Genomic DNA, 12,885 nt, shown 5'->3' on the forward strand with positions numbered 1-12,885 from the left:
TGTTTTTGCACCCGGGCGTCCAACAACCCAGGAATGGCCCTGGATATTAGTAAGAATTGGACAGAAAAGAAATTCAGTCGAGTGAAGAAATACCGTTCGAATTAGGGTATGTGTCCCAATTAGGAAGGCTTTAAGATAGTTTTCGCAATCAAGTATTTATTCAAAAATACTGCTACATAAATTGCATGTTGTGGAAATCAATATCAGTTGCTAAACAATTTCTTTGTACAAAGGAATGTTTTTTAAATAGTTAAATCTTTGTAATGTATGTAATTAAATACAAACAGATGTTTTTGTCTGTATTACAGAGCCCTTTCAGTAACTGCAGATGTGTTTCGGTGCCCCGTATTACGGAGTCTTGAATGACGCTTTTAACCTAGCTTTTAAGTAGCAGATTTGTTATTTATTCGTTCTTTCAAATTTTAAACGCAGTATAAGAATTTACAAATTGGCAATAATTGATGAAATATTAAAACTCGTGAGTTTAGTAGTGAGACCGAAAGTCACCTTACAAGCAACAAATATATCAAAATCCCCCTCATCGTTCTAGATACAAAAAAAATACACAATGTATTCCCCCTGAATTGATAATCGATTGGACTTTCTTTGGTATAATAAAATATCTGATGAAATTCAGTCCAACTTTATCTCATCACCCGATAAAACCGACAGAAGCGGGGGAATATCCCGGGAAAGACTTGGTAACGAAGGTGTAGACGACAATCGGGGGAAACCCGTTAAGATGCACGGGTATCGATGAAAAAGAAAAAAAAAATTAGAAACCAAAGAATGACTGGAGATCCTTGCAAGATTCTGCTTCTTTATTTAAACAGCCGCGTTACACCACGCGATTGACGATATTCGAAACGATCAAACACGTTTCGTTAACTACGTACACAACACATAGTTTGCTAAATCAGACATTACGGATTTTCCGCCCCACCTATTTCTCGTTTACCCCGCTCTCTTCTTTCTTCCATTCTAGTCACTATATAGGCCAGCAAGTGCATCGTAAGTGTCAGTTCAGTTGCAAGAAACCTCGGAACAACGTGAGCGCTCGTGAGAAGACGATTTTAGACGAGTCAGAATAAGTGCGAGGCTATCGGTACAGTGATGGAGTCATACGACATTGAAGAGTACTACAACGTTGCTGAAGAACTGGTTCTAAAGGCGGGCAAAGTACGAGTCCTATTATGCACAAGGGTGATTCGTAAATCTTGGGGAGAGGGAAATTGAAGATCCTTAGTAGACAACACTATTTCTATGCGATGCAATATTTCCATGTTGCTTTCAATAACTTTAAATGTATCTGCAGTGGTAGAGAAATAAAGTTTAACAAAAGAATGTGGTGGAAAGATAATGTAACAATAAAAAGAAAGATCAATTTATAACAAAGACATGTATTATTTGAGATAATGAAAATTATATGAGGAAAAGTCACACGTACAAAGAATAAGAATGCATAGAGAAGCTATACATAACAGAAAGTAATTTAATTGTAATCTCTTATTAGTGTAATCTCTGTAAGAGTTGTCAATATCTGTAGCCTCTTAAACACACTGTTAATAGAAATATATTACGTATCTTATATTTGAAGTAACATTTTACATTTTATTTTTTAAAGATATTTCAAGAAGAATTAGTTACACAAACACTTTTTTAGTGGTAATATTTAGTGATTAATTTAAATTTTCTTAGACCATTGCTGCATTACCTTAAACGTTATGATTTTGCAATCTGCTCTTAGATTTCTCTGAAAATGTACTTTATACTATTTAAATTGGTAAATTAAATTTCAGATAATAGAGAATGGCATTAGTTCGAAAAAGAGTGTGAAAAGTAAGGGGATTGACTGGGACCTTGTTACAGAATATGATAGGAAAATAGAGGATGATTTACAGAAACAATTGTCAAAAATATACCCACGACATAAGTAAGTGTATAAAAAACAAAGTAACAAGAATTTTGAAAAATTCGATTTTGAATAGTGAAGAAAATTGAAAATCTAATGATTTCTTTTATGTTACACATGAATTGTAGATTTATTGGTGAAGAATCAACAGCAGAAAAACGTTGTTTGCCAAAGTTAACAGATGATCCAACGTGGATCATCGACCCTATAGATGGTACAACAAATTTTGTTCACAGATTTCCTCATACATGCATCTCTTTAGCATTACTGATAAACAAAAAAATAGAAATTGGAATGGTGTACAATCCTCTGATGAGGCAATTTTTCTCTGCAAAGAAGCAGAAAGGAGCCTTTTTGAATGGACATCCTATAAAAACATCAGACATAACAGGTAAGTTTCTTTATAAAAGCTTGCAATATGTATCTTAATTACACTTAATACTGTTTGTACACAGCTTTTTCAGAAACGTATCTATTAAGTTGTTGGGAAAGTAATTCCGTTTTTTCAGTTAGATGTCGTTAATTGTATTATTAAAAAGACAATTTCATTCTAACCCATAAAATCATTCTATATTTTGTCAACTAACATTTCAAATATTTTTTAAACTTTTGTTTAAGAAAATTTTTTGTTCAATCTGTCAAGTTGTTTTAATTGTTGTTGCATCAAAAATGGAAAACCAAAGTGGTTTCCAGTATATTTTGCTTTTTTATTACCGTCAAAGTAAATATGCAATGCAAGCAAGAAAAAAAATTGTGTGCCGTGTATGGAGAGGATGTGTTGAGTGAACACCAGTGTCAAAATTCTGGTAATTTCAATGTCAAAGATGCACCACATTCTGGAAGGCCAGTTGAGGCTGATGAAGACCAAATAAAGGCAATAGTGGAAGCAAATCGTTAGATAACAACACTAGAAATTGCTGGGAGGCTAAATTATCGAATTCAACAGTTCATGAGCATTTGAAGCAACTTGGTTTCGTTTCAAAGCTCGATATTTGGGTTCCATACGTTCTCAGAGAAAGAGATTTGATTCGTCGCATTACCATCTACGATATGCTGTTGAAACATATGAAAAACAATCCATTTTTAAAGTGAATCATAGCTGATGATGAAACATGGATTGTATACAACAATGTTAAATCACCGACGAGGTATAAGAATAGACCTTTCATCTTGTGGGAGTTTGTGGCCCACCTAAACTGTAGTACCAACACCTTAAAGAGCCTGTAATTTTAATGACCTCTACATTATGAGAATGGCAAATCTATGGTGGGTAGTGACACTAAAATGAAAATGGGGTAATGTAACCCCAGAGAAGTGGGCCACAAAAAATACATTGGATGAAATGGAAGCAATCATGGAGTAGACGTGATGAATCAGCTCAAAAGCACATCGAAAGCTGAAATCCATCAAAAGAAGGTGATGCTCTCTGCTTACCAGGATTGGAAAGCGATTTTTTTTTGAGCTCCTAAAAAACAACCAAACGATTCATTTGAATCTGTACTGCCACCAATTGTACAAATTGAATGATTCCATCAAGCAGAAGAGGTCAGAATTGGTGACTCACATATGTTTGGTGACTCGCCAGAAGCTATTAGAGCTTGGATATGGCACCATCTGATTATCATCTGTTTTGCTTGCTGCAAAATTCTTTGACTGGCAAAACTTTTGATTCAAATAGAGGTGTGAAAAACCACTTAATTTAGTTTGTTGCCAATAAGAACAAGAAGTTTTACGAGCACGGAATCACTTCATTACCTGAAAGGTGACAAAAGGTGTTCGACCAAAATGGTCAATATATAACGGAATAAAACTGTTCCTTTCTATAAAAAAAATAGTGTCATTTCCATGCAAAAAACGAAATTTCTTTCTGAACAACTCAATACTTTGTAAAAACAGAATTAGGTGTAGTTTTAATTAAATGAAACTCTTGTTCCTAGATCTATCTCAAACACTAGTTGCAATGGAACCATGGATTGCCAAAGATTCAAATTATCTAGTCACTGTGTATAGTAGAATGCATGCCTTAATTCAAGGCACACATGGGTATGCATATTCTTCAATTTTTTTAATATTTTAACTTTTACTTTGTTTTAGTTATCAAAATAATTGGTAATTTTTTGTCCTTAGAATAAGGTCATTAGGCACTGCAGCTCTTACACTATGCTATGTTGCAATGGGTGCTATAGAAGCATATCATATTGAAAGTATAGATGCATGGGATGTTGCTGCTGGAAAACTAATAATAGAAGAAGCAGGTGGAATAGTATTGGATACAGCTGGTATGAATATCTTACAATAACTATTTTTTTGTCACATAACATACATTAACTATAAGTTGTTTATATTGTTTTAGGCGGAGAACTGGATTTGATGACACCTAGAGTTATTGCAGCTTGTAATCATCAAATTGCTGATCAGCTGATAGAACTCTTTAAAATTGCCGATTCAAAAGCTATTGATAAAAACTTGAAATAAAATTTCTTACGTTATGGAATTTAATTATTTCTCTTATCTTCTGTTTATCTTACTTGCCTTTTCTTAACATGCATTACTAAAACCACATTACGTCCCTTAATAAAAACTACTTACACCACATTAATAAAACAATCACATTTTGTACATGTGGCAGTTAGTAGTTCTTCAATAATTTCTTCCTTAAAATAATAAAATAAAAATCGCATTGCTAATTCTATTTCTTACCTGTGGACCCATATTCGATTGCATTTGCTGTTGATGTGATTGGTAGTTTTGTTGCTGTGACGATGGTTGTTGAGTTTGTTGCGACATTTGTGGACCACCAGGTGGTATTGGAGGTCCCGTTTGATATGCTTGTGTTGGACTATGTGGATGATGTTGTGGAGGGCCCATTGGGCTACCTTGTGGATTAGATGGCGATGGTGCCTGCTGAGGAGGCCCCATAGGACTTGGGGCTTGCGGTGGTGGCATAGGAGACGATTGTGGTGACGGACTAGCCATCTTGTTATGCTTGTATTTTTACACGTACAAAATCACCTCCTGAAATAAATTAAACATTGTTATCCAGTATTATTTAAAAATAATTAATATTATGTATTAAATTCTGTTTTTAATACTTGTTTCAATAAACAGATTTAAATGAATTATTGGCTATCGCTGCAAGTAATCTCTTTCACTACTCATTAATTACACATTGAATATACATCATCCATCGCAACAATCTTAGTTATTCTATGCTGGTGCTTACTACTGTATACTTACTTTTCAATACCCAGTAGTCTTATTAAATTAATGTATAATACACTGATAAGCAAAATTTGTCAAAAATTCATCATTTTTATAAATGTTTTTACCTATGTATGCACAGAGAATAGACAAAATATTTTTACTCATTGTATATACAGCTTTAGAAAGCCTATATTCCGAATTTGACACTTACTCGATTAGCTAACCTTCATTACAGGCAACACAATTTAAGTAATACCTGTCTGATCGTAAAAGAACATAGAAAATTATCCTAATATAGAAAAAACTAAAGCGTTTCTTAAGGTATACAATCCTCATACACAGACGAGATTTTACAGAATATGTAAATTAGGAGTCATTGATGGAATTATGTTTCCGTATAAATATGAAAAAGAAACGTGCATTGTCAAACTCCCATTCGTTGAAAAACAGTCAGTTTTAACGAGAAATCTGACAACTCATCTTCATTTCGAGTCAAATACCAGGGTTTCATGAGATCAAGAGATTTTCATTACACTTGCAAAAACTTTTTAAAAATCATTTTACGTACCTCTTGAAATTCACTTTGTCGTAATAAGATATTCCTTTTTAGCCATACGTCGGCCTATGTTGAACGAGGGGGGTATTTATCGAAACCTATACTGTATTCGACACATAAATGAATACACGCTACCGGCCATTTTCCTGCTGTCCCTACTCATAGTACGTTAACAAGTCGGGAAACATGGCCGTCATTTCGAAGCTTCAATGTTTCTTCGTATAAGTTCAATTTACAAGGTGAGGATTGGCTTCTAGCGAATACCTAGTTGTGTGGCGTTTGAGTTTTACATTCTATCTTTCATGTGCCGTCAAAGCTAGAGGAGAACCGCAAGTGCAAGAAGGACAAACTTATGCGACGGATTCCGCGCAGTCGAGCAGAGTTCGGCAGAATTGTCTTCCCTACGTAGGAGCGAATTACAAAACGAGATTCCCCCCTTCTCCTAGCGCGATGTTACAGTCTCACATTTCCCTCCGAAAATCTGTCAACCAATTCTATGATTCAATTCATCCCCTGATTACTTGCGAAATAATCAACTAATGGAAACAATGAAAGCATGACACTGTATAAAGGGTTTAGAGACCCGACCATCTCATATTTTACAATTTTTACAGTTCCAATAACCTGAAACGAATTTTGGGGTACTAATGAATTTACTAACCAGCCTAGGAAAACAAATTAATTTTTAATCTGGAATATATTTATTAGACCAGCGAATAATTCAGTATACAATTCAAGTTTTCCATAGATATATATAATAGACTGCGTGGTCTTATGGTAGGAAAGCAGTCGGCACTAAAGAGAGAGAACAATAACTGGAGTAGTTTTCCTCTTTCCAATGGGGCTGTTGGTGGGGGTTTCTCCTACAGCTGTAGTAGAAGGTAGCAGGGTTGAATCGATACCGCCAAGGTATCGATACTTTTACTCATTGCTAGTAGAGAATAGAGAAGGCATGAACTGCTATTTGTGAATCACTCGTGATTCGATCACGTTCGTTCCCAATCACGGTGATTTTTCATAGTGATTCATGATTTCTCGTGATCGTTTCTGATTGGTGGAGAAACCTAACAGTTCTTTACACGCGACACATAATCTGTATATTTTATATTAACGACATCAAAACAAAAATTCGAGTTATATCGTATAAAGTGAAGGAATAATTAGAAACAATGAAGAATATTGAATAAATTAATGATTATAAATTATAATCTACATGTTACCTAGCAAATCATTCTTTTAGAATTTCTTGTTTTTTCTACTGATTTTTGCAAACACGAATAGTAATGTAATTCATCGTAAAATCATATTGAATACGTTTTTCTGTTTAAAGATCAATGACTTACGATCGCTGTGAGCAAATTCACTCAAGGTAAAAAAATCACAATCACGGTCGGGAATGAAGTTAAATCATGTCCGTGATCGTGATTCGGCGATCACTGTGATAAATCACCGTTAGTGATTTTGCACGCTATCTCTAGTAATGTATGAAGGTATCGATACATACTCAGTATCGAAACAAAAGTATCGAATTATATTCTCCTAACCTTCCCACATAACACTCAGGGCGGAATTCATATTCATAACAAGGTCTCTTGCGCATGCACCGGGGGTTCTATGACACCACTTCTCACCACACGAGGTCTCTGGCGCCTCCTGCGGGGGTTCTGTGACCCCGCGCCTCGCCAGACGGGGTCTCTGGCGCCTCCACCGGGGGTTCTATGACCCTACGTCTCAACATACGGGGTCTCTTACGTGTACGTTACAAATTCGTGTAATTTTTAGAATATTGATATTAATTTATGAACCGAGATTATGGTTTTACAAGTTTCAAGGTTGTTGATATAAGAATAAATTAAAATATCACTTTTATTAAGAAAATTAATTACGTACTTATTATTGTATTTATTTATACAGAGTTCTTTAAGAAATGAAGTAATAGGAATTAGGAGGAAGGTGGATGGGATTAATGAACAACGCATATGTACCGTTTTATTGTCTTTTATTTAATCAATTCTAAGGAAATATACAGTTTACAATATAAGATCATAAAGAGACATACAATTAAAATTATCGTATACGATAATAAGATTGGCAGCATTAATGGAATTTGGATTATTCCAACATGCTGTTGTGGTACGCATGGAATTTTGACATTCATTTTAAGTCCCATTCATTTTTGTAGTAGATTGAAATACGCAATGTCCCATAAATTTCAATGTCATTCCAATTTTGAAAGTGCTACATATGGTTCTCATATCTGTACAAAATGTTCAGTTTGTTTCGTTTCATAATTATTCATGGAAAAACCAGTAGTCTCTCTATACTTATATGTACATGTAACATGGTTATACGTACTGTTGCGAAATTGTTGTATTTTTCACATCTAGTTTATTGACTTCGCCGTGTACGCCGTGAATCATGGTTTTTATAGGTTTAAGCACAAGAAAGAAGTCATTCGCCGAGGGATGTTAGTACCGATAGTATTATGTACATAGTTAAGATTTAAGTTATTTATAAGGTTTATTGTGAAAGGTAGGTAGATGTAGAACTTGTGATTCCATCTACCTGCCTTGGGCCTCCATTCGCAGCAACCTCCTCGTGGTGAGACCTGGGCAATCGGTATTATGATCGGTAAAGTACTGTAAACTGAGGACAATATCGAGCTAATGGCTGCGAATTTCGAATCTATCTCATAAAACCACGTTCTATATTACATCGAACTAGGATTATTTTAGAAATCGATATGAGATTCAAAGTGTTCTAAAAATATACTTCGAATGTTATAAGAAATTATTCGAGATAAAATGAATGGAACTACTGAAAATTACTTTAGATTCCATTTCCTTATTCTGTAAATTCTTTGATTGGAATATGAATGCTGATGGAAGTATGAACATTTTCACAGGACAATGATATAAATGGAACTTCGCAAAAGCTGCTTCTTGGAAAGTTGGAAAGTACGTGTGAAAAGGAAGTACCTCGCATGGCAATATAGTTAGAGTCCACTGTACGTGAGTGCCAACCTCCTATGTAACGGCCCATCAAATCCCGTTAGTAGTCATTACTTACCACGTTGCTTTCTTAATCACTCAGCTCAATATTCTTTTCTTGTTCTCGTTCTCTGTCTCAAAGATTCTTTATCCATAGTAAACACAACAAAAAAAAACGAAATCAAAAAATAAAATTTCTTTATAGGCTACTGTACAATATAACTGAGGGGTTCGAACAAACTTCCTCGGATCAATTTTAAGAAAACGCATCATAAATTTTACTGTAAACTATCGGTGAAATCTTGTACAATTTTTTTAAAAAAGACAAACTGTCAAAGAGACATGTTTATGTAACTTATAACTGTGCGCACGTCTTCATATTATAAGTAAGATTCAACGAATAGTATGTATTCATATACAGTAGAGTCACTTTAAAATACAGCTCTTGGGCCTCTATAGTTGGTCTTTTCCAAGAAATAGTACATTAACGTGAACCAATGGCACGTGGGATCACGTCACGTGTCGGTCGAAGGACCAATTATTGGCTACAGAAGGCTACAGACAGTGGAGACGTTCCTAACGCTATTTTCAAGAGCAGTACTTTAACGCGAGTCCACTGTAATTAGAGGTAATGTGATCATTTAACAATTAAAAACAAACAAAATTAACGTTGTCGCGCTTAACATCATCTTGTTGTCTTCAGTATATGTAAGTACCAAAGATTCATTTTTGTACAATATAATTTTGTAAGTTTCATAGATATTTTATAATAATACATTGATAATTTATGACTACCAAACGTTTTTCAAAGAATTATTAAAGCAACGATGATTTTAATCGCAACACCGCTTAGCCAATGTTACTAAACAGTTTTTATTTATTGATCGTGTTTCAACAAAGTACAAGTGTACGAGTCACCTTTTTTTTTTTTAGTTTTCTAGGACATTATCGTCCCTTCTGCTCAAGGGCAGTCGGCTGAAAACAACACGTTGTAGAAGAGTAGAGACTAGTGCTAATTTCCGTAAGCGGTCCGCACAAGAATAAAGTGCAACCTAAAATTAATTTTCAATACTTGCATTATAAAATCTATTTTCAAAAATTGCACTTGAAAACTAAAATAGTGAACATAATTTGATTATTATTATTATTATTGTTTAACACGAGTATTGTTTCTACGACACGTAGAAAATTGTAAACCCAAAATGAAATTAACACACTATAACAGCAATCGGTTCCATAAAAAAATTGTGCTAGTCTGTGATCCATTTGTTGTTCAGAAAATATTATTCAGTACTTTTTATTTTAACCCTAGAACGACACTGTAGGGTTGCCAGCGAGCTCAAAAACTTATAATGGTCTCTATATAAATGTACCAATAAACACTTGAATATAAAACTATAATATATAATAGATCTAATAACAATAAGCTGCATTAATTAATTTGTATTTATATTAATTTATTTATAGGTAATCTCTGTGACAGTATGATCACATAAAAAAACGGGTCCTCCTATACTCTTCCTCGATTAAGTATGTCACGATACAATCAGAGTTCATCCGATATTCAGTATACGAGAATGATATATGCGATATTCTCGCATGGTTCCTAGTACATCGAAAACGAAACATATTTTACAAGTACCTTTTTAATAATTATGCCGCTTGTGATAAATTCAAACACATGAGATATAAGTATAGATAAGTATTATCCATTTTGGTCATTAAACATATTATCTTATGTAAAAAAACATAATGTGTAACAAATTATGTAAAAATTCATAAACTCGTAAGATTGATTTCGTGTGACCGGCTTCAGAATTGACCTGAATAATGATTTTAAAAACAGATCGATCTGTTACTTTAGACCTTGAAAACAATATAATGGAGAGAGTTAGAAGAAAAAAATGTGCAAAAATACATTTCAGCTATTCTCATGATAGTTTCAGATGTTTAACAGTTCTAATAGTTTCGACGTGTCGCCTTGCTAGAGTCTTTCACATATTAAACTGCAGAGGGGTTGAACATAAGCAACCGAGGAGGAGTCCATCTTGATTTTATAATCTTGTGGTCAACAGCAATGGCATCTTTAACGTAATAAAACCTATCCGAGGTAATTTAAAAATTTACAGTGCAAAATGGATTATTCTTCATGAAATTTATTAGTAATAATAATTAGAAATATATAAAATTGTAAATAAAGAAATAACAATCATCTGAAACAAGCAAGAATATTGCTGAGTTACGGGTTGATATATCGAAACCAGTGTCTTTTTAATAACTAACCTATACGACTATGTTAGTAAGATTGTTTATTGTCATACATATTCAAATTTAATATTTTTAATATATATTTTCAATAATATTATCAAATTCAAATATAATATGATATATTTTATATACATGTATAGACGTATATAAAATAATAATAATAATAACTGTAGAAGTAAAATAAGCACAACGATCACGAACCTTTTTTAGTATTTTCTGTAATTGTAAATGTATTTATTGTGACTTTCGATTTACGGTTTCTAAACAAAAATAATACTCTACAGCTTTCCGATAGATACTTAAGAAAGGATAGACAACATTGAATAGCAATGTCAAGTAAAATTTGAGATATTCGAACTTCATTTTGGGATCGCTTGTACACCCTCAACAGCGTTAAATACGCTATAGAACCGTTGTGCCGTTCTAGGGAGAATACAAATATACAGGGTGTAACAAAAGTGTTGTAGGTCCCTGAAATGAGTCACTCGTGAGTAGATTTAGAACAAGTTTTTCCTTAGTAAAAATGTTATCCGAGGCTCTGTTACCAAGATATTAACGAAAAAACCCAGACCAATTAAAGCGCCAGTCTGTCGGCCGAGCTCTGATTGGTCGGTGTTTTTCGTTAATATCTCGTTAACAAAGCTTCAGATAAGATTTTTACTAAGGAAAAACTTGTTCCAAATCACCTCACGAGTGACTCATTTCAGGGACCTACAACACTTTTGTTACACCCTGTATACGTCTTTATATACAAATTTCCTAATATAGAATTGTACCGTCAATGACTTTGCATACAATTACCTAAAATAAATATACAAAGACTAGAGACAATTACAGACACAATTATGTATACAAAATTATCAATAATTATGATAAAATAAATAAAATATTCATTATTGTTTCAGAGGTAGCACTTGATTCCCGATAGTTCGAGCCGCCTAATAAAGATATTAGAATGATAAAGAGCCACCGCGTTACCGGTTCCTCGAGCAAAGCGACCCCCACGAGCGAATCGTGCATCCGTTGTCACCAAGTGGAAAGACATTATTAGCGTAAGAAGGAACAGGATAATGAAGGGTCCTTGCGCAACGTAAGATACAGATGTATCGATATACACACAGAGCCAGCTAAGCATTCTACGAACGATCGAACTGCCGAACGAGAGTGCCGAATAGACTTTTCAACCTTTTCACCATTAAACCCTCATACTTCAAAAAAAATTATAAAATCATCGAATTCCAGACAAATGATACCGACATACTTCCGAAAAGTCGTAAATTTCAAAATATCTCTCGTGATACTGCTAGAAATAGGAATAAAAAACATGATTATTTCATTAAGATTATGGAAAAATTCAAAATAATTCTCTCGTTTCAACGTTTCGAACGATCGAGTCGGTTAATACAATTTACCCGCGACTCATTACTGTTACGATTAATATTGTTTCTCGGTCCAGCCACGCGTCCATGCAATCAAGGAGTATAAAAAAGCTTCCAAATTTTTTATGTTTATACATGTATAAACTACAATTAACCATCACTCGTTTTCAACACGTCGATATAAACAATGTAAAGTGTACATAAGAACATATTATAATAACCAACTTTAATGTAAAACCTTTTTTCTAATAATGTATACAGGGTGTCCCAAAATAACTTCGACTCCCGGAAACGAGGGGTTTCTGGGATGATTTGAAACAAACTTTCTCCTTAGCAGAAATGTTGTCCGAGACTTCGTTACCGAGATATTAACATTTTTGCTAAGAAAAAAATTGTTTCAAATCACCCCAGGAACTCCTCATTTCCAGGAGCCGAAGTTATATTGGGACACCTTGTATATTTACACGCATAAGCGTTAGTTTTATTATAAAATTTTTCATTAGCCAAAAATCATCCGATATTCGATCATCGCAACGCTGCTCGGTGCAGATTACGAACTGATTCATTACACACGAT

At 34.0% G+C, this 12,885-nt stretch overlaps 2 protein-coding genes across 4 annotated transcripts in view; one reads left to right on the top strand and one right to left on the bottom strand.

Annotated features, from left to right (window-relative positions):
* Window positions 1-5,956, bottom strand: part of LOC107191198 (ATP-dependent helicase brm) — a 56,797-nt gene extending 50,841 nt beyond the window's left edge. For all 3 annotated transcript variants that reach the window (XM_015580194.1, XM_015580186.1, XM_015580178.1), the window contains exons 1-2: window positions 5,685-5,956; window positions 4,613-4,927 (exon numbers count right to left, since the gene is read on the bottom strand). In XM_015580194.1, the coding sequence (XP_015435680.1) occupies window positions 4,613-4,888 (276 nt within the window). In that variant the 5' untranslated portion in view covers window positions 4,889-4,927; window positions 5,685-5,956. The remainder of the gene's footprint in view (window positions 1-4,612; window positions 4,928-5,684) is intronic.
* On the top strand, window positions 1,040-4,334 carry LOC107191233 (inositol monophosphatase 3-like). Its single transcript, XM_015580225.1, has 5 exons — window positions 1,040-1,179; window positions 1,800-1,933; window positions 2,041-2,303; window positions 3,850-3,955; window positions 4,040-4,334. Exons 1-5 carry the CDS (start codon window positions 1,114-1,116, stop codon window positions 4,209-4,211), a joined length of 741 nt encoding a protein of 246 aa, XP_015435711.1. The 5' UTR covers window positions 1,040-1,113; the 3' UTR covers window positions 4,212-4,334.
* Window positions 5,957-12,885: the final 6,929 nt, after the last annotated feature.

This window comes from Dufourea novaeangliae, unplaced genomic scaffold, assembly GCF_001272555.1.
Source record: "Dufourea novaeangliae isolate 0120121106 unplaced genomic scaffold, ASM127255v1 scaffold11, whole genome shotgun sequence".
NCBI lineage: Eukaryota > Metazoa > Arthropoda > Insecta > Hymenoptera > Halictidae > Dufourea > Dufourea novaeangliae.